Source organism: Salvelinus sp. IW2-2015, linkage group LG27 (genome assembly GCF_002910315.2).
Source record: "Salvelinus sp. IW2-2015 linkage group LG27, ASM291031v2, whole genome shotgun sequence".
Classification (NCBI taxonomy): Eukaryota; Metazoa; Chordata; class Actinopteri; order Salmoniformes; family Salmonidae; genus Salvelinus; species Salvelinus sp. IW2-2015.
In genome coordinates, this window is record NC_036867.1 from 765,134 (window position 1) to 787,615 (window position 22,482).

General features: G+C 44.7%; 2 protein-coding genes and 2 pseudogenes across 2 annotated transcripts; 2 read left to right on the plus strand and 2 right to left on the minus strand.

The window, feature by feature from the left end:
• Positions 1-1,608, minus strand: part of LOC111953245 (zinc-binding protein A33-like) — an 11,296-nt pseudogene extending 9,688 nt beyond the window's left edge.
• A 376-nt stretch (positions 1,609-1,984) lies between these two features.
• LOC111953729 (uncharacterized) lies at positions 1,985-5,728 on the minus strand. The gene is given in 6 exon segments (XM_070435565.1): positions 1,985-2,359; positions 2,478-2,551; positions 4,067-4,099; positions 4,102-4,149; positions 4,393-4,451; positions 5,065-5,728. Coding segments are annotated over 6 exon segments (678 nt in total). The 5' UTR covers positions 5,484-5,728; the 3' UTR covers positions 1,985-2,314.
• Positions 5,729-10,539: 4,811 nt separating this feature from the next.
• LOC111953970 (polyhomeotic-like protein 3) lies at positions 10,540-20,178 on the plus strand. The gene is made up of 9 exons (XM_023973457.3): positions 10,540-10,781; positions 13,535-13,745; positions 13,872-14,945; positions 15,206-15,459; positions 15,590-15,749; positions 15,835-15,946; positions 17,562-17,682; positions 17,847-18,063; positions 18,693-20,178. Exons 1-9 carry the CDS (start codon positions 10,761-10,763, stop codon positions 18,845-18,847), a joined length of 2,325 nt encoding a protein of 774 aa, XP_023829225.2. The 5' UTR covers positions 10,540-10,760; the 3' UTR covers positions 18,848-20,178.
• On the plus strand, positions 18,864-22,425 carry LOC139023160 (claudin-11-like; annotated as a pseudogene).
• Positions 22,426-22,482: the final 57 nt, after the last annotated feature.

The following is a 22,482-nucleotide window of genomic DNA, read 5'->3' on the forward strand; positions in this document are numbered from 1 at the left end:
TTCTAGACATGAGATAAGGCATTACATGTTCTAAATTTCCCTTCAATCGTATCTCTTCTTCTGGCCTTGTTCTGGACACAAATAACAAAGCATTACATGATTTAAATGTTCCTTCTATAATCCGTATCTTTGCTCTGGGCCTTTTCTGACACAGAGATAAGGCATTACATGGATTAATTTTTCTAATCCGTATCTCTGTGACTTAGGCCTTTGTTCTGGGAACAGAGAGGGGGAAAGCATAATATTTAAATGTTCACTTTCTAATCCGTTATCTTGCTTCTGGTCCTGTTTGACACAAAGATAACAAGGCAATTACATGATTTAAATGTCCTTTTATCCTTATCTTGTCTCTGTATTTTGACACAAAATCCGTATCTCTGTGCTCTGGGCCTTGTTCTGGAGACAGTGAGAGGAAAGGCATTACATTATTTAAATGTTCCTTTCTAATCCGTATCTCTGTGCCTTGTTCTGGACACAGTGAGAGGAAAGGTAGTAAACTATCCGCATAAACACTGGATCATACATATTCTGCACAACGCTATTGAGTCATTATCCTTACTTTAATATGCTTTGCTGTTTCATCACAGATATCTTTAACTTCATTAAAGACCTTCAGCTTCTTCTGTAAGGGCTTCAGGGCAGTCTGGAGTTCTTCCTGGCATAAGCAGATGTTGAGTGAATATGAGAGAGAGAGAAATAGATGGAGGAGTCAAAGTGTATAAACAAAGGGGAATTTTTAGGAACATCCCTTTCCATGTTAAAATGTGACGTGAATACAGGTTAGAATGCTGTGCTAATATAGTTCTTCATTATCACTTAATATGCAGACAATGGCCGCTGTTTAATATTGCTGTCTTTTTAGTTTTTCTGTGTGTTCCTATTACTATTTGTATTCTACTGTACCCTGTGCTCCTGTGCAGCTTCGTCTATGGGGCAGCAGTTGTGGTTTTTATGTTTTCTGGAGGTCTGACACACCACACAGATGGGCTGTTTATCATCCAGACAGAAGAGCTTGAGTTTCTCGTTGTGCAGATTGCAGCGCTCCTCAGACTCCGCTGAATCTCTCCGCCTCCTCTCCTGTAAGAATGCCTCACACAGGTTCTTTAAGACCAGGTTACAGGGAGGATCTGCCCTTGAAGATCTTCTCCTGCAAACTGGACATTCCTTTTCTGCCTTCCCCTTGCAGTATTCCTGCAGACAGGCTTTACAAAAGCTGTGACTACATGACAGGATGACGGGATCCTTGAAGATGTCACAGCACACAGCACAGGATAGATCGTCCTCTTGCAGAGATACTCTGGAAGCCATTTTGATCTTGTGACAATTCCTCCTCTGGAATGACCGAGCCTTGTACAAAAGTTAACTTTCACTTTTGATTCTGATTGTTAAAAACCTAGTGTGATTAAGCAGCAGCGTGAGATCCCTGTTTTTAGTATGTATTTCTTACGGTAGTTGTAAAGGTCATTTCTCTCCTCCCAGTGTTATCTGTGTGTTCAGTCTGGTTTCTCCGAGCAGGTAGTTTAGAGAACGCATGACAGATTAACGTCAACCATCGATGTTAACACACTAAACTTCTGACAGGGAAGTCCTAGGTAGGAGGTGGAGCTTTGAGAGACCAGGAAACCATGATCACGTGATGAGTAGGGCCCATTTGACGCCCTCACAAAATAAATAATAATTTCACCACTAAATTGCAATCTCAAAACAGACACAGCCAATGATTAAGCCCCTCGCCTTTACTGTGTCTGTGCCATAAGAGCTAACACAAATCTTCTGTATGTTACATGGTATACCAAACACACCGGACTATGGGAGGAGAGGAGGGATTCTATAGGGTTGTGTCATCATTAGAATGACAGGGTGATTGGATGCTGTAGTCTGTCCTCTACTCGTGGCTGTAGAGACATTTCAAAGTTAACCTCAGAAGTATTCCATAGGAGGGTTTTATTCACGTGTTACTTTATAAACATAGAAAGCATGAACGATGAGGGTAAAGAGAAGGAGTACAATGTTCTGCAGCCATGTTGTATATATGAACAACAGCCATTTGTACAGTTCATTGTGATACTCACTAAACAGAAGGATGGAAGTAAGACTTTTGTAGCCTAGCAATAGTTTTTATTTTACTAAATGAAACTAACATGAAATCTATTTGGTACAAAATATAAAATAATACAGTGTGACACTGAAACATTGTAGACATTGATCCCTGTGCTGGACTTAGACATACAGGCAACAAGCATCATTCACATGATGATGATGCGTCTGTACTTTAATGATAACTTCAGCTTTCTGTCTCTCTGTGGCTCAGTCTTCATCCCAACACCACTGGTGACGTCTCAAACATATATTTCTTCATCTGAAACAATATATAAATAATAAATATTTACAGATCCACTATATTATCATCACATCCAATATCTTGACAATATCTCCCACTCAATGTGTGTGTGTGTGTGTGTGTGTGTGTGTCTCACCTGTCTCTGCTTCCTCCTGGCCTGCATTTCCTGCTGCTGCTTAAGCCGCACCTCCTCCAGACTCAGACACCCACCTGCACACACACACAGTTTTACAGAATCCACCTGTCTCATATAAACTAAAACAAAGTTGTACCATGGTGCACCCTTGTGGCTATAAATAGAACTACAGCAGATACATCTACTGAGAGAGACACAGTAATGTCTCCAGACAGTGCTCCAGGAGGGAGAGTATGCTGGTATCTACTGACAGAGACACAGTAATGTCTCCAGGGACAGTTCTCCAGGAGGGAGAGTATGCTGGTATCTACTGACAGAGACCACAGTTAATGTCTCCAGACAGTGCTCCAGGAGGAGAGTATGCTGGTATCTACTGACAGAGACACAGTAATGTCTCCAGACAGTGCTCCAGGAGGGGAGAGTATGCTGGTATCTACTGACAGAGACCCAGTAATGTCTCCAGACAGTTCTCCAGGAGGGAGAGTATGTGGTATCTACTGACAGAGACAAGTAATGTCTCCAGACAGTGCTCCAAGGAGGGAGAGTATTCTGGTGCTGTGAAACATGTTAGAGCATGTCATTCTAATCCCATTAGACTCATTATTAACCAGACATTTAACTCTTCAAGGACTCACCTTGTTTATCACTGCATCTATGTGCTTGGAGATGTTTTGTTGTTGTGTGTGTGTGTGTGTGTGTGTGTGTGTGTGTGTGTGTGTGTGTGTGTGTGTGTGGTTGTGTTGTGTGTTGTGTGTGTGTGTGTGTGTGTGTGTGTGTGTGTGTGTGTGTGTGTGTCACCTAGCTACAGATTGTAACTCCCCAGACCTGAACCATTATACTAGTAGTTACAGGTGTGGCTATACAAAACGTAGAGATTTTTCAACTAACCTGGTTTTTGCGATAATATCTTCAACCTCAATTCGTAGAAACAGGAGTCTCATAAAATGTCCGTGTCCAGTTGCAAGGGGTCCGTTTGAATTTAGAAAATGCTCCGTTATTAAAATAAATAAAGGTGCTCCATGAAGCAATCCAACAATGTGTACCCCGCCATCTTGTCTATTTCAAGTCTTCTCTCATTGATCGAGCAGGTGTCTGTCATCGTGGACCCATCTGTCTCAATCAATGAGAGAAGATTTGAAAAATACATTTACATGTCAGTCCTTCAGCAGATGCTGTTGTCCAGATTGATTTACAGGAGCAATTAGGGTTAAGCGTCTTGCTCAAGGGCACGTCGACAGATTTTCAAAACAGCAACCTTGTGTGTACTGGTCAACACGCTTAACCGCTAGGCTACCTGCTGCCCCAGTGGTGCCATACACATTGTTAAATTACTTCAATGAGCAAAACATTTATATTTATTTTATAATAGAGCATTTTCTAAATTCAAACAAACCCCCTGCAACTAGACACAGATATTTTACGAGACTCATGTTTCCCACGAATCGAGGACGAAGATAGTATCGCCAATACCAGGTTAGTATAAAAAACTCTGGCGACGTTTTGTATAGCCACAACTGTAACTACCAGTATAAACGTGAAATTGTGGGGTTAAATCACATTCTGGTGTTCAATCTGTAGCTATGTCTCACCAACACTGCTGGGGTCAATGGAGACATAGGGTTGGCTCTGCTCAGCCTCAGATCCTCCAAAGCAGCCAGCTCCGCCTCCGCCTCTGCACACCAATCAGAGACACACACCCCCTCAATCAACCAATTAAAACACCCCCCCCCCCCCCCTCTCCCTTCCCCCCAATCAACAAATTAACACAGTAATTAATTTGAGGGCTTCCCCCTCTAGGCTGGTCCTAGATGAGGATGATGATGGTGTGGAGGAACAGGAGGAAGAGGATGATAATGATGATGACAAGCACATTCCTCACAGTGTCACAAAACACAGTCAAAGCCAAAGGACTCACTTTTCTGGATCTCTATTCTTTTCTTGGGGTTAGGGGGGATGACCGTGAAAGCTTTGTGACTGAAACCGAGAAACAGAAATGAACGAAATAAAATGTAATGCCAAGGTGACAAGCCAGTCTGGCAGTTTACATCAAATTGAACAGGCTTTCAGCCAAGCTACTCTGAAATTCAAATGCCAAACGTCTAAGTGACAGTTTGTAAGATGTAATAAAGGGCCAACAGGATCTGGTGAGGGAACAGAGCTTGACACAACACCTGCATGCGTGCCAGCTGGTGGTAGGTAGGATTATACAACCAGCAGCAGATGGCTTGGTGCTGAAGACTGAGCTATTTCCAGCTACCAGCTAGCTGTATACAACACACGACACACCTGCAAATAACCATACAGATAGGGCTAGATAGAGTATATTGAGGTAGGCTATAGGAGTCCTCTAATAGGGCATGCGTGACCAACCCTCCTGGAGAGGGACTGGGTGTGCAGGCTTTCATTCCAACCTTGCTATAGAGTAACACAACTGTTCCAGCTAATCAAAGGTCCCAGCTGAGAATCCAGTGTGTCTGAACAGGGCTGGAGCCTGGAGTAGCCTATAACCCAGCAACTCTCCAGGACCAGGGTTGACTACCCATAGGGCCTTCTTGAAGAGGAAAAGTGCTTCAGCTGTCCCTCTCACCTCTGAATTGCATAGTGCGCCCTGGGTCTCGAAGTCCGTTCCTCTTCCTGCCTCGCCTGAGATGCTTCTTTAGACTTTGAAGAAGTTACAGTTGATTTTGGAGATGTGGCTGTTGGTTTTTGACAGAGCACAGCTGATTTCGAAGAGGAGAGTGTTGATTTGGGAGCGGTAGAGGTTGATCTCGCTCTCCTATCGCACCTGGGGGCGCACAACTTGACCTGCTGCTGGGTCTTCGTGGTCTCGCATCGGTCACTATGGATACATCTGGGACAGCTCGACGCCCGCGGTTTGCGAGGAGCTGTGACTTTGTGTTGAGTTATCGATGCTGGTTTCGTTTCAACCGGTTTTGTTTTCACTTCGAAGACTGTTGTTTTCGTTTCAATAACAGGCTTTTGCTTGAGGACCCTTGTGGTCGGCATTTTATCAATAACAAATATATAGGCTAGGCTAGGTCAAGGCTCCAAATAAATTCCTTATCATCTCACCTTGTCAATAATAGTTGAATCGGTTCTACAATGGTTTTATCAAATCTTTGAATTCGTAGGCTATGAGCCTATGAGGTGCTGGATGCTGCGGAACTCACGTCTGGCTTGTCTGCCTTCACCTGGCGACCGCTTGTTGACAGTGGAATCCCGTGCCACGCGCAGGCTGCCAGGGCAAATTAAATTCAATAGGTTTTACAGTAATCCGATTACTGACTGGACAGAATCCCCAAAGGATGCTTGACCTTGTAGTGAGCATAGCCGCAGGAAGTAGAGCCCTGAAGAATCAGAATAAAACATTTGATATACTTTTTTCAACTAAATCTATATCCTTTTTGAAAAAAATAGTATTTAAAAAATAAATAATTTTTTAAATAAAAAAATAACAATTTCACACTAGTATTAGATATACAGTAGACATCTGTAGTTAGGGTAAAATATTTTTTCAGCATCTCTGCAAAAAAGGTAGTTCATTTAAGAAAAGTGTCTTGCAGGATTCAATAGTCAGAAATTGTAAGAGTTGTTGCTCTGTCCTTTTCTCAGTGATGTCATTCTAATGGAATTCCAGAAAGAACAAAACCCTATCATCAAACATTTACATCAAAAGGTGCAAAGTTATGGTCAAAGACACAAAACATCCATATCAAATTAAATATTTTTCTTGATCAAATAACATGGAAAACAACCACTTATTGTGCAGTATTAATTTACCATCCTTACAAACCACTTAATGTAAATTACTGTATTATACATAGGCTGGTCATCTAAGTTAGTACCTGTAGACTTTCTATCACCTTGGAGATAAAACAATGACCAATACAGTAGTTGATTATGTGATGTGATGATGTGGCTCAGTGGTAGAGGTTGTTGGTACGATTCCCATGGGGGACCAGTATGAAAATGTATGCACTCTGGATGGGAGCATCTATTAAAAGGAAGGAATCAACCATTTCAGTTTTCACATAGAAATAAGTTGCCTTTGCAAAGTATTTCAAGAACCTGGAAAACATACATCAAGCAAGTATTTTTATATTCCACAAGTAACTTGAGTCTGAAAATTATCTTTACAAAACTGTTAATCTGATAATACAAATGCTATTAAACACTCAAACACATTTAGTTTATGTTTTCACAAAAAGTAGTGCACTGGGCCTTTACTAGTCCTGTATTAGCAGGCCAATATAGATGTCTTCAGAGCTGGCACATTTTTCACTCCAGATACAAACATATACTTAAGAACAACAACTTACAGAAGAAGCACACAAACAATGACTACATCTCATCTGCCCAGACCCACATGCTCACACCTCCATCCCTAGTGCCTGCATTATTGTTTGCCACTTGGCCTTAAATTGTACCAATTTGTTATTCACAGTCACTCATGCTATTTCAATATTTCAATAATAAATCAAACATTTTTCTACTGTGTTAAGGATGGCGGATTGCTTATTTCCCACATTTTTAGTATGCGTTTTTTCAAGATGAGAGATCCTTGATGAAAACCTGCTTCAGAGCGCTCAGGACCTCAGACTGGGGCGAAAGTTCACCTTCCAACAACCCTAAGCACACAGCCAAGACAACGCAGGAGTGGCTTCGGGACAAGTCTCTTAGTGTCCTTGACTGGCCCAGCCAGAGCCCGGACTTGAACCCGATCGAACATCTCTGGAGAGACCTGAAAATAGCTGAGCAGCAACACTCTCCATCCAACCTGACAGAGCTTTAGAGGATCTGCAGAGAAGAATGGGAGAAACTCCTCAAATACAGGTATGCCAAGCTTGTAGCATCATACCCAAGAAGACTTGAGACTGTAATCACTGACAAAGGTGCTTCATTAAGTACTGAGTAAAGGGTCTGAATACTTATGCAAATGTCTTTTTCAGTTTAAAAAAAATTAATTGCGCCCCCATGTGCTTTGTCACTATGGGGTATTGTGTGTAGATTGATGACAATAAAAACAAACATTAAATCCATTTTAGAATAAGGCTGTAACATAACAAAATGTGGAAAAAGTCAAGGGGTCTGATTACTTTCCGAATGCACTGTATATTTGTATGTATATTTAGTAATTGTTTGCTTTTCTAAAGTCTAGCAACCTTGCCAGTTTTACAGAGAACATTTTCATATTATTTATTCATCATGAAGGAATCAATAGGCTACATAGCTTGATTAAATACATTTTTCAAACATACCTCCTGCCCATCAAATGCTGTACATGTCACTTTACACTATCAATCGTCCTCCACTGACAATACTGCATGCACTGGACTAGAGTATCTACTGTCCTAGGCATCTTTTTGGCTGTGGCTTTTGTGGAGCGATAGGTAACGATGCTTTGTGGAAAGGGAGTTGTTGATGTGTGCATAGGGTCCCTGGTTCGAGCTTAAGTTGGGTCAAGGAGAGGGACTGAAGTAATACTGTTACATTGATGCTGTTGACCCAGATCACTTAGTTGGGCTCTGCCCAGCTGCTGGGTTTACTGCGGAGAAGGAGGTCAAAGGAGGGTGAGTGTAACTGGTGTGAAATGGCTATCAATCGGTGACATCACTCGCTCAGAGACCTTGAAGTAGTTGTTTGCCTTGTTCTGCGATGCTTCATGAGTGTCTATTGTCGATGTGTTCAGAGGGTCCGGCTTGGTCTGAGTCCTCGTTGTGCACGGAGAGAGACATACGCACCTGACCCAGTTAGTGTGCCCCCTCCGTAAAATATTTGTAATATGATAAAACATGGGCTTAAAAAGTAAGTTTTTAAATTTTATTTAACATTGACATAAAAAAAACACTACACACACACACAATTTGAGTGCGGTCCTCCTGCACTGTGCGTGGTGCTGTCTTGCCTCTCTCGCTGCTCTCTGCTCTCTGTGAGCGTCACAGCTCTACGCTACTGTACTCTCTCTCCATTCCTCCCATCTGGCGGACTGACTGGCACATCGCACCCGACTCTCTGGCCTCCCTGAGCGGTCTGCCTCCACACAGACCCCCGGCAGGTATGGAGGTGTGGGTGGGGTGGTGAGGGGAGCACAGATGGGATAACTTACGAATCATTGGGATGATTCTATTCATCATAAACTCACATTTAGCTACTCTAAATTATTCGTAGCATATATTTCACACTTGTTGTTGAAACATCCGCGTCTGATTAGGATAGTGTTTACCTGCCACTTCATATTTGTGGCAGGTTTGTCACAAGCGACGCAAAGTCATAAAGATAATTTTATCGCGGCTGATGATATGACGTGCTGCTGTTGAATACACATTATGTGTTCTCTAATACCAGGAAGTGGAGCGCGCAATATGTCACACGCACGCCCCTTTTAGCCTACTGACTGTCATTTGTAATGTACAGAAACGCAGTTCAGCCTTCTTTCACTGACATTGACAGAAGGAGTAGCCTATAGATAAACAATCATGCATTTCCTCTTTGTTGATGGATAGAGAGAATAGGCTCGGCTGCATGCGTCACAACTGGTTTGGGCAGGCCTAGGTATGTAGGCTACTATTTCTTGGTGGTTTTGATAGAACATTCCATGACACCCACATTTTTTAATAGGTTGGGATTTTCTTGGCAGGATATTTGTTGACAAAGTAGCCTAAGCATCGTCATCGTAAACATGATAATTAAAGACAAGACACTAGTCTCCGGCAGCGCGAGAGGCACTCGAATCTTGACCCAGATGTTTTCATCTGTCACACGTGGGTGGCACCTGCTGAGGCAATGATTATACCCGTATATTTCCATTATAAATTAAGTCATTACTTTGTTACAAATTTGAAGTGCATAGGTCTCAACGCTTGTGTGAGGAGATTTGGGAAACGTTTCTGATTTGACTGAAGGTGGCGCTGTTTCTGTAGCCGCAATTGAAATCATTAACTACGATGTAAAACAGAGAGAGGTCTGATACTGTGTGTGTCCTGCAGCATGCTGAATCCTAGAGGGATGGAGACAGACCTGTCCTTGGAGACATGCACTCAGAGCAGAGCAGAGACAGAGGGAGAGAGAACGGAGACCAGAGAGGGACCCACCAGGAGCCCCAGCCCCCTGTCCCCCAATAGGTCTTCAGCTGCTCACAACCTTACTACTCCCCCTAAACTCACCCCTACTCCCCTTAAACTCACCCCTACTCCCCCTAAACTCACCCCTACTCCCCTTAAACTCACCCCTACTCCCCCTAAACTGAATCCCCCCCGCCCTTCTAAACTCACCCCCACTCCCTCTGCTAGTACGCTCACCCTCACCTCTACATGCACACCCTCTTCCTCCTCTACACCTACCCCCAATCCCCCTAAACTGAACCCCACCCCCTCACCTCCCCCTACGCTCACTCATAAAACCCTCACTACTCTCACCCCTATGGTACTCAACCCCACCCCAACGTGTACACCTACTTCCCCCTCACTTACTCCCAACCCCGTCACCCCTACAATACTCATCCCCAACCCTACTCCCCCCACACTTACACCCTCTCTACCTACACCCACGCATTCCCCCACTAAAGCCACTCATAAACCTGTTAAAACACCACTCAATAAACACACCAACCACTTTACTTCCCCTCTACTCACTTCCTCCCGCTCCTCCCCCACTGTATCAGCCATCACTTCTCTGCCCCCCTCCTCCCCAAACCATGGCAACATGTCTTCTGCTCCCGGGACTTCCTCCTTGACCAATGGTAACGCAAGGCCAGTCCCCACACCCACCTCTCCACCAATCACGCCTTTCCATACCCCGGCCAGCAGACAGGTAACTGACCATAGAGAAAATTAAACAAAAGCGGCACACTTAGCTACTAGCCAACACAGAACACAGCAACACACACCACACACACACACACACACACACACACACACACACACACACACACACAAACACACACACACACACCACACACAACACACACACACAACACAGCACACACACAAGAACAAACCACACACGGCACAAGCACCACACCACACACACATACACACATTCACAACACAATTGCTACACAGACAAACAGTCCATTCCTGGATCAATTGGTTTACTTTCCTTTAACCTAGAGTACAGTATTCAAGATACCTCCAAAATACCCCTTTCTCTCTCTGTCAGTACATTTCCTCGCCCCCTGGATACACCCACTCTGGTGCAAGCCTATCAGAGCACTCCGTCTGTCAGACAGAGGGTATCCCAGCAGGCTTTGCTCCTAGTCGGAGTTCTTGTTCCAGCCGAGACCAGATGCTGCTCAGGACCCAGATGGTAACAAACCACACCAACACCTGTCAGCCCTACTTCTACCAACTGATAGTGTGACACACACCACCCCACCTGTCACTACTTCTACCACAATGATAGTGTGTAACAACACACACCAACACCTGTCAGCCCTACTTTCCAACTGATAGTGTGTAACACACACACCAACACCTGTCAGCTCTACTTCTACCAACTGATAGTGTGTAACACACACACCAACACCTGTCAGCTCTACTTCTACCAACTGATAGTGTGTAACACACACACACAACACCTGTCAGCCCTACTCACCAACTGATAGTGTGTAAACAACACACACCACACCTGTCAGCCCTACTCTACCAACTGATAGTGTGTAACAACACACACACCAAACCTGTCAGCCCTACTTCTACCAAATCGATAGTGTGTAACAACACACACACCAACACCTGTCAGCCCTACTTCTACCAAATGAATATGTGTAACAACACACACACCAACACCTGTCAGCCCTACTTCTACCAACTGATAGTGTGTAACCACACACACCAACACCTGTCAGCCCTACTTTACCAACTGATAGTGTGTAACACACACACACACAACACCTGTCAGCCTACTTCTACCAACTGATAGTTGGTAACAACACACACACCAACACCGTTCAGCCCTACTTCTACCAACTGTAGTGTGTTAACACACACACACCAACCTGTCAGCCCTACTTCTACCAACTGATGTGTAACAACACACACACCAACACCTGTCAGCCCTACTTCTACCAACTGTAGTGTGTAACAAACACACCACACACACTGTCAGCCCTACTTCTACCAATGATAGTGTGTAAAACAACACACACCACACCTGTCAGCCCTACTTCTACCAACTGATAGTGTGTAACACACACACCACACCTGTCGCCCTACTTCTACCAACTGATAGTGTGTAACAACACACACCAAACACCTGTCAGCCCTACTTCTACAACTGATAGTGTGTAACAACACACACCCAACACCTGTCAGCCTACTCTACCAACTGATAGTGTGTAACAACACACACACCAACACCTGTCAGCCCTACTTCTACCAACTGATAGTGTGTAACACACACACAACAACCTGTCAGCCCTACTTCTACCAAATGATAGTGTGGACACACAACACACCAACACCTGTCAGCCCTACTTCTACCCATGATAGTGTGTAACAACACACAACAACACACCTGTCAGCCCTACTTCTACCAACTGATAGTGTGTAACAAACACACACACCAACACCTGTCAGCCCTACTTCTACCAACTGATAGTGTGTAAACACACACACACACAAACCTGTCAGCCCTACTTCTACCAACTGATAGTGTGTAACACACACACACCCAACACCTGTCAGCCCTACTTCTACCAACTGATAGTGTGTACACACACACACACCAACACCTGTCAGCCCTACTTCTACAACTGATAGTGTGTAACAACACACACACACCAACACCTGTCAGCCCTACTTCTACCAACTGTAGTGTGTAAACACACACACCAACACCTGTCAGCCCTACTTCTACCAACGATAGTGTGTAACAAACCACACACCAACACCTGTCCGCCTACTTCTACCAACTGATAGTGTGAACAACACACACCACACAACACTGTCAGCCCTACTTTCTACCAACTGATAGTGTGTAACAACACACACACCAACACCTGTCAGCCCTACTTCCACAACTGATAGTGTGTAACAACACACACACCACACACACTGTCACCGCTACTTCCACCAACTGATAGTGTGTAACAAACACACACAACCAGTCAGCCCTACTTCTACCAACTGATAGTGTGTTACAACACACACACCAACACCTGTCAGCCCTACTTCTACCAACTGATAGTGGTAACAACACACACACCAACACCTGTCAGCTCTACTTCTACAACTGATAGGTGTAACACACAACACACACCACCTGTCAGCCCTACTTCTACCAACTGATAGTGTGTACAACACCACCACCAACACCTGTCAGCTCTACTTCTACCAACTGATAGTGTGTAACAACACACACCAACACCTGTCAGCCTACTTCTACCAACTGATAGTGTGTAACAAACAGACACCAACACCTGTCAGCCTACTTCTACCAACTCTATAGTGTGTAACAACAACAAACACCACCCTGTCAGCCCTACTTCTACCAACTGATAGTGTGTAACAACACACACACCACCTGTCAGCCCTACTTCTACCAACTTCAAACTCCTGAAGCTGAACCCTCAGACTGGCCTTTTTCAAGATTCCTCAGTTCAAGATTACGCTCCCCCCTCTCTCTCACTCTCTCTCTCTCGCTCTCTCTCTCTCTCTCGCTCTCTCTCTTTTTCTCTCGCTCCCTTCTCTCTCTCTCTGTTTCTCTCTCTCTCCCTCTGTATCTATTGCACTCTCATTCTTAGCTGATTTTCACCTCTACAGTACGGCCTGTCCCTTCCTCTTCCTCCTCTTCCTCTTGCCCTGCCTCCGCTCAGGTGAGCAGTTCAGAATGTGTGTGTTAGGTGTGTGTTAGGTGTGTGTTAGGTGTGTGTTAGGTGTATGTTAGGTGTGTGTTAGGTGTATGTTAGGTGTGTGTTAGGTGTGTGTTAGGTGTATGAGAGACCACTGAAGATTGTGATTGTCTCACAAGTTTAACTAAACTCCCTCTCAACCCCCACTCTCTCCCTCCCTATTTATTTTCCTCCCCTCTCCCTCTCTCTCTCCCTCCCTCCCCCATAGCTCCAGAGTCTAACCCTGCACCCCTCTGCTCCTGGAACTCTCACAATCCCCCCTTCTTTACGTCTCAAACCTCCCTCTTCCTCCTCCCCCTCTCCTATCTCTCGTCCCCGTACACCCCTTTTTCCCCCTCTCCGTCCACGCCCCCATCCCAGTGCCATGGTAACAGACAGACAGACCACACCCACCCGGCACCTCTCAGTCCCACCTCCAAGTGAGTCATAAACATGTGATAATGAGTAGAATGTTCAGGAGGAATGACATGTGATTTATAGAATGTCCAGTAAAACCATTCAATCACTCTCTTTTTTCTTACTCTCATTTTTTCTCTTCTCTCCAGCTCTCTACTCTTCTGTGCGTTCTGTTCCTCTGAGACCCAGACTTCATTCTCCAAATGGCCACAGGGTGGCACCCCCGAGACACAGCCCGGCCCTGCAACCAATCGCTGCTGCCGCTGCCGGACAGGCCCCCAGCAGACAGTGGACTGGACCAGCCAGCAGTTTGTCATCTCAAACCCCACCCACACAGACCACCCCAGGCCAATCACAGCTCAGCTCAGGCTCTAGTCCCCTCCCCTTGGGTTCTACTTCCTGTTTTGATCGGTTGCCGCCGGCATCAAGGCAGCTGCAAATCATTGCCCTCTCCGCTGGCTCCACCCACCGCCTCAGCAGCCAACTACAGCCTGCTGTCAACACACACACCCCAGCTTCTGTCCAATCAAAGCACCTGGTTCTTGAATCCCAACCACCTCAGCTCGATGCCCAACCACAGAGGACTTCTGAACACGCCTCTCCCTCTCCCACCTCCTCCATCCACAAAGCCAACTCACCCCTACCCTACCTCCATTATCAGGCCAGACACACTGAACCAAAAGGAGAAGTGGGGAGACAGGGGGTAAGAGAGGAGAGAGAGAGGGTGGGAGGAGAGGAAGAAAAGATGGAGGGAATTGAAGAGGAGCAGAGGAATAGAGAGAGGGTGGGAGGAGACAGACAGGTGACAGGAGAGGAGAAAGGGAATGTGGATAAGAGAGGAGAGAGGGTGGGAGGAGAGGAGAAAGAGGGGACTGGAGGAGAGGAAAAATGGATGGAGAGAGTTAAAGGATTTGAGACACTGCGAGAGATGACAGAAGTAGAGGAGGGGCAGGAAAGGAGGAAGATAGAGGGAGAGGAGCAGAGAGAGAGGATGGAAGTAGAGGAGGAGGAGCAGGGACAGAAAGATGCAATGAAAGGAGAGGAGGGGACTACAATAGACCCACACCTCAATGCAGACCCGGCTACTCAGAACCCTCCCTCAGAACCCCCCATAAACATCCAGAGACCATCAGACCGTCCCATAGAGCAATCCCCAGACCTCCCCCACGTGGACCAAGAGGACTTCTGTGAGAACATGTTCAATCAGTCTGACAACCAATCAGGCAGGTACCAGCGCCTCTCCACCATTACCTTTAGCCTTGGCCTATTAATTAAACTTTAAACTAACTTGTGTTGTGAACTCTTCCTCCTCTCTCCCCCCTCCTCCCCGTCTTCCTCCTCTGTTCTGCTCCTCCTCTCTTCCCCCTCCTCTCCGTCTTCCTCCTCTGTCCTGCTCCTCCTCTCTCCCCGTCGTCCTCCTCTGTCCTGCTCCTCCTCTCTCCCCCCTCCTCCCCGTCTTCCTCTTCTCTTTTCCTCCCCCCAGTCTTGTCCAGTCTCTCCTCTCAGTCTCCCCCTGCCTCACCCTTCCTCACCCTTTCATCTGACCTCCCCCCTCCTCTCCTGCCTGTTAGCCCTTCCCACCCAAAGACCCTCAGCCTATCACAGAGCTGCCCTGAGACCTTCAGCCTATCGGAGCGCAAGCCTTGGTCACAGAGGGTCTGGCCAGAGGGTGGGAGGCGTGTCTTAACTCACCTGGTGGAGGGCTTCATCATACAGGAGGGGCAGCAGGCGTTCCCGGTAAACACACACACACAATTCCTACAGGGGATATAGCTGGTGTCTAGTTGGTGTCACAGACTGATACATTAACAGTATATACAGTTTAACCTTTGAGTGTGCGTGCATGCGTGTGTGTGTACCTGTGCAGGTGAACCGCTCGTCTCTGTTTTTGGGAGGGCAGGAGGCTATCTCCCAGAATGGGAACAGAGAGGGGGCTGAGTTATTACCGTTGACAGACACACCAGAGCCACCGGAATATTCCAGCGAATCAGAACAAGAGCGCATGGCTACAAGTGACAAGCTCACAGGTAAACGACCTTAATCTCCTGGTTCTGAATCAATATTCAATTCAATATTCAATTCAATTCTCTCTCTGAATCCAAACCACACTAGGTCCCAGAGAGAGACAGAGGGGAGTGTTACATTGCGAGTCTTGTGGGAAGAGAGGCCACGCCCACTCCTTCCACCGCTCCAAGCGATACTGCTCCACTTCCTGTGCCCGCAGGTAAGCCGCACTACCATTGGCTGAACACAGTAACAAAATAGTGACAGAATAGTTATTCTCTTGGTCTAGACCAGCGTTTCTCAAACTAGGGGTCGCGACCAAACTATACACACACATACACATGGATTTTGTGTTACAGATATGTGGTAGTGGAGTAAGGGCCCGAGGGCACACACTTAGTGTGTTGTGAATTCTGTAATTAATGTGTTGTAATGTTTTTAAAATAGTATAACTGCCTTAATTTTGCCGGACCCCAGGAAGAGTAGCTGCTGCCTTGGCAGGAACTAATGGGGATCCATAATATACCCCAGGAAGAGTAGCTGCTGCCTTGGCAGGAACTAATGGGGATCCATAATAAACCCCAGGAAGAGTAGCTGCTGCCTTGGCAGGACCTAATGGGGATCCATAATAACCCCAGGAAGAGTAGCTGCTGCCTTGGCAGGAACTAATGGGGATCCATAATAAACCCCAGGAAGAGTAGCTCTGCCTTGGCAGGAACTAATGGGGATCCATAATAAGCCCCAGGAAGAGTAGCTGCTGCCTTGGCAGGAACTAATGGGGATCCATAATAAGCCCCGGAAGAGTAGCTGCTGCCTTGGCAGGAATTAATGGGGATCCATAATAAGCCCCAGGAAGAGTAGCTGCTGCCTTGGCAGGAACTAATGGGGATCCATAATAAACCCCAGGAAGAGTAGCTGCTGCCTTGGCAGGAACTAATGGGGATCCATAATAAGCCCCAGGAAGAGTAGCTGCTGCCTTGGCAGGAACTAATGGGGATCCATAATAAATACAAATACAAATATGGGGTTGCCTGATTTGAAAATGGGTTGGTGAGAGAAACTCTGAAATGAAACCGGGGAAACGTCAGTAACCTCCGGTAGCCGCTTAGATACAGTTGTAATAAACAGAGCGATTTCTGTTTTCATTCATATAAATGTGACTGTATCTTTTGAACGGTTTAAGCTACAAAATATTATGACCCCATCACTGGAAGATAAGACTCTCGGGAACACGTATGTCTGTTTCTGTCTACAATTCCCACAAGCTGCACAGGACTCATTAGAACAGAGTGTACAAGACCAGGCACTGCATCAGACTGGGGGGAGAGCATCATCAATTATCATGTTCTTTAATACACAGAAGTTCATATCAAATTATTGCCTGATGATCTTCTGAACTTCTCAGTACCTTTCTGATTCTGATTTCACTTCAAACCACAATACTTCCTTCAGATTGAAATACTTTCAAAAGTACTGTCAGACTGATTTGTAATAGCCTGTCATAGCCCCAATTAAAAAGGTTAACATTGTCCGTTGATTACATACATATTTTTACATGGTGGGGTCACACATGTTTTTTATATCAAACTGGGGTCGCGGGCCAAAAGGGTTTGGGAACCCCTGGTCTAGACAGCAAGTTCTATGTGATGTTGTTGTTTAACCACATATCTATTTACTACAGTTGTACGGCCCAGACATTCATAAACACACAATAACACATACACACCCTCACACAGGCTGTGGTCAGACAGGACGTCACATGGGAGGAACTCTCAACCCCAGAGAGCTCAGAGAAAGGACACATCATCATCATCTTTCTCCCTCTCTCCCTCCAGGTATAATGTAGGGCTGTCCAAGCGTCTGCGTGCCCTGAGTGCTGGCAGCCACCTAGAGGGGCGGCGCTCTGAGATTAACAAGGTGGAGTCTGTGCCTGGGAAGCCTCTCCTACTGCGACTGGTCAGTTACAACTTTTAACAAATAGGTCACTCCACAGTGATACACTTTATGGTATAGCCTGCAGGTTTAATGCCTTATAACATGTTATTAACATATAGAAGCCTATATAATTGAAGCCCAGCTGTTCGTTCATGTTCCGTCTCCTCTAACATAATCTATTTTAGCCCCGTGAAATATGGAGCGCCCATAGCCGTGACAACGAAGAGGAGGAGGGGCATGCTGTTCCCACAACGACCAGGCTGGAGCGCCGAGCGGCACGGAGGGCGAGGAGAGCCTCAGAGCCAGCGATGACCCCTAGTAACCCCACTGTGACCTCTAGTGACCCCCTACCTGCACAGTGGAGCGTCGAGCAAGTCTGGGACTTCATACACAAACTGCCAGGTAGGACACACACACTGCCAGGTAACACTTACACACACTGCCAGGTAACACATACACACTGTCAGGTAACACACACACACTCTGCCACATAACACACACACACACACTGCCAGGTAACACACACACACACTGCCAGGTAACACATACACACACTGCCAGGTGCAGGCTATACCATAACCTGCAGGCTATACCATAAAGTGTATAACCTGGTGCTTTAAGGTTGTGGGGTGGTTATAACCTGGATGTGTGTTCTTATAAGGTTATAACCTGGTGCTTTAAGGTTGTGGGGTGGTTATAACCTGGATGTATGTTCTTATAAGGTTATGGAGAGGTTATAACCTATGTATATGTTATCTTTAGGTTGTGGATGTTAAAACCAGTGTGTATGTTGTGGGGAGGTTATAACCGGGGCCAATGTTGTTTTACGGTTATGGAGAGGTTATAACCTGGATGTATGTTATCTTTAGGTTGTGTGGAGGTTATAACCTAGCTGTATGTTGTTTTAAGGTTGTTGGGAGGTTATAACCTGTGTGGATGTTGTTTTAATGTTTTGGGAAGGTTATAACCTGTGTGTATGCTGTTTTAATGTTGTGTGGAGGTTATAACCTGTGTGTGTATGTTTTCTTTAGGTTGTGTCGAGGTTGCGGAGGCGTTCCGTGTTCAGGAGATAGACGGCCAGGCCCTGCTGCTGCTCACTGAGGACCACCTGATGACCAGCATGAACATCAAACTGGGACCAGCTCTCAAGATCTGTGCCCACATCAACACACTCAGACACAGATAGAGAGGGAGGAGGAGAGATGAGTGAAGGAGGTGAGGTGGGAGGAGGAGAGATGAGAGGAGGAGAGATGAGAGAAGGAGGTGAGGTGGGTGGGTGGGAGGAAGAGAAGAGAAGATGGAGACAGAAAAAAGTTAGAGGGGTGGGTGTGGAAAAAGATAGGGAAAAGAGTGATTGATAGATGGGGAAGAGAGTGGGATGAGAGAGAGGGGGGAGAAAAAAAGGACAGCGAAGATGAGAGATAAAGAGATTCATTCAAGAGATGAAGAGCTAAGAGCGAATCAGTGAGAGAGGAGAGGGACGTTTTCTATTCTATTGTGTCTGTGTACATATCTTACAATGCCGTCTATTGGGTGTAACAAACAATTTCATTAAGGATTTGTAATATACAGTATCATGTATTTGTGTATTTGGTTATTATTTTAAAATGTGGTATCACATGTAAATTGTAAAATACTTGTTGATTTTACACAATTGATACACAGACATTTTTTAAATAACTTTGTGGAATTTAATGTCTTAACTAAATAAATGATTATGTTTTTATATATAATCTCTTCTGAGGAAAAAGTTAGATCTTATTTGACTCATAACCATGTCAATTTTGTCAGATGTCATAATGTTTTCTTTTATTCTTAAAACTCAGTAATAAATCAAATTAATTTATGAACATTGTTTTTCTGCCTAGGTATTGGTATTATGATATTTGGTAGTCATCGAAATGACCCATCTCACTACTAACTCCTGCCACCAGATGGAGGTGAGGGGTCACGTTTACTAGTAGAGAGACGGCAGCTGCAATATTCTCTCAACTCATGGAAACAATGATCAAGGAAAATTCTATATGAATTACATAAAAAACAATGTATCATATTTATATTGCTATCACTGATGCTTCTCTGCAGCACAATGTCTAAGTTCATACATGAAAACCATTATAAAGCAGCACAGACCTATTATTGCTGAATCAATCCGTGTTTATGCCAAACCAATCAGGAACCAGTGGCAATTTCAACACTGCTGAAATGTTTATAACAGATTAGCTGTCTCTTCTTGAAAAACGTGGAAAAAATTATTTCACCTTTAATTCCTATTACTAACACCTCAAATAAGAACTAATAGATGGTTTTTTTTCAACTTGATGGTTTTTTTTAAATAAAAGAGTACTACCAGGCGGTTGAGAAGTCAAAAGGTCATACCAGCATGCCATATTAGAATGGCAATTTGCATAGCATTTTTTACTCATTAGAACAATATTGCAAAAATGACTTTAGGTCTGCTTCAATGGCTTTTTATAGGTAGGTAAGCATTGTTAAATAAGGACTGATGTTTAGCAAATTAGGGTAATTTTGTATGTCCGAACATATTAAATTATCCGCTATTTCTATGTTTCCAGTTCGAACAGTTTTGTGTTTGCTTCTTTTACTTTGTATTGTACCCCAGCTTCAAACAGCTGAAATTACAATATTTTTATGGAAAATATATTTCACATATATATGTATATGTATATGGTACAATGATTCTCTACACTATAATTGATTGTTTTGTCACATAAACTGAAATTAGGCGAACTATTAGAATTTGACCAATCAGGAAATGGTGGAGCGATTTCTGCATATTGCACCTTAAGGTATGAATATTGATTAATTGACCCCATGGTCATGAAATGTGGTTTAACCAATTTATGTTGCCTAATATAGTGTGTTGTCAACAATTAAAATTTCACCATAATAGGTATATATAAAAACAAGGCAACAGTAAACATGTCGTCATAGCCTGTCATAGCCAAAATTGTAAATGGCAGAAAATCCATCATGGCGGAACTTATGAGGAGAGGGACCTATGTACCGAATTTCATGACCTTAGTTTTAACTGGGTGAGGGGCGTGACCTTTCAAAATGTGCATTTTCAGTCTCTTATTGTAGTGCCACCATCTGGCCAATCAATGTAATTTGGTAAATGCTAGACAGACAGATCCACTGTCCCCTTCCCGATTTGATTGTGGGGGACAATAAATGCACCCTATTTTTAGTCCACCTTACTTTTTACTGACATATCAACTGACATTTTAACAAAATTCTTGCTTTTTAGCCTTTTTAGATTTTAACTATTTATTTTCATAATTCAACACACAAGGAATGGTGCAATATGAATCACTCACCAACTGAATTCCTACCCTTTATCCCATATCTTTGGTGACTGATTTTGAGTTTTCTTACAGCCCTCTGACTGGACAAAGTTAGAGTGCCACAACACTGAACTGCAGCAACCCAAAAGGATACTAATCATGTAAATTATTGCAGTTCTGAAGTTCAGCCCTAACGCACCCCTTTTACTGTGGAACTATACAGCCTGAGATGTATAATTTCTCCAGATGTTTATTAAGAATTGAATTAAAGATACATTTGACATTTTAATTGGTTAATTTATTAGTGAATCTTTTTCTATTTATGTATTTTTCCATATTTTGTGACGGTTCAGTTTTTCCCTTGAAAAAAAGTAATGTATTTCTGATTGCGCGTCCCTGTGACAGTACATTCTATAGAGCATGTGTGCAGGCAGCTGAGCGGGAGCGTGGCCAGCTTGGTAGGCATCATCATCACCACAACCACCAATGAAAGGGTGCGCACCTGCGACTACACGTGTGCGCATGGATAAGCCGGGCGCACAAAGCCACAGGCTCCGGGTTCTACCAGTGTGTCTCGCTTGACCAGATCCTCACATTACCAGGTGCGTGTCTGTGTGTGGTTGAAGGAAGTTGCCTCTAACCACATCTGTAGTCCACCTGCAGATTCAATAGACTTCTAGAAAACCGTGCCAAATCTCGTGTTATTTAAAAAAACATCTGAATATAAAAGTCAGGGGGCATCGCTGTGTTCTCTCTCGCTACCTTTCCCCTCCCCCTCCAGCATACATCCATACATGTCGTGTGTTGATGGTGTGTGTGCGTGTCATGCCCTGCATCAGACTAGGTCTAGGACATGAGATCCCGGCTACCAAACTACGCTGTGCCATGTTGGGGGGCTCGCTCATCTTCGTCATGGATAAGTGAGACGCACGTTCACACGTTTACACACAGACACAAACATTCCACACAACTTAATGTTATCCTATATTGATTAATGATGCTGTGTCAGGCTATGGGATGTTGTAGGACCATATCATATCACCCTCTCTCTAACCTGGAAAGTGCTTCCTGTGTGGGACAGGAAGTCCATGTCAGAAGTCTTGTGACCGAGCAGCTGGTGGACAACAGCTGACTCTCTTTCTCTCCACCCTATCTCTTTCCAGCGCTCTGTGGATTGGTGTCAACTATCTGGTTTGCTATTGGTGCTCATGCAGAGGAGGGTCTGATGTAATTCGGCATCTCACTGTACGCTGGATGGTTCGGCTCCGCCCCCTGTCTCCTGGGGAGCACTATGATTCTGTGTTGCCACGGTGACAACCCCTCGGGGAACCCCCAGTGGAAAGAGATCAGCTACTACTACTCCAGACAGGCAGGGGGTGCCACCACACCCATCAGCCCTGCCACTACTGCTACCACTGTAGTCACAGGCAACCACGCCAAGAGCACCCACGTGTGAGAAAGAATGTAAAAAAAGGATTATGAGCTGTAGAGAACTTGTGATTGACACATCCAC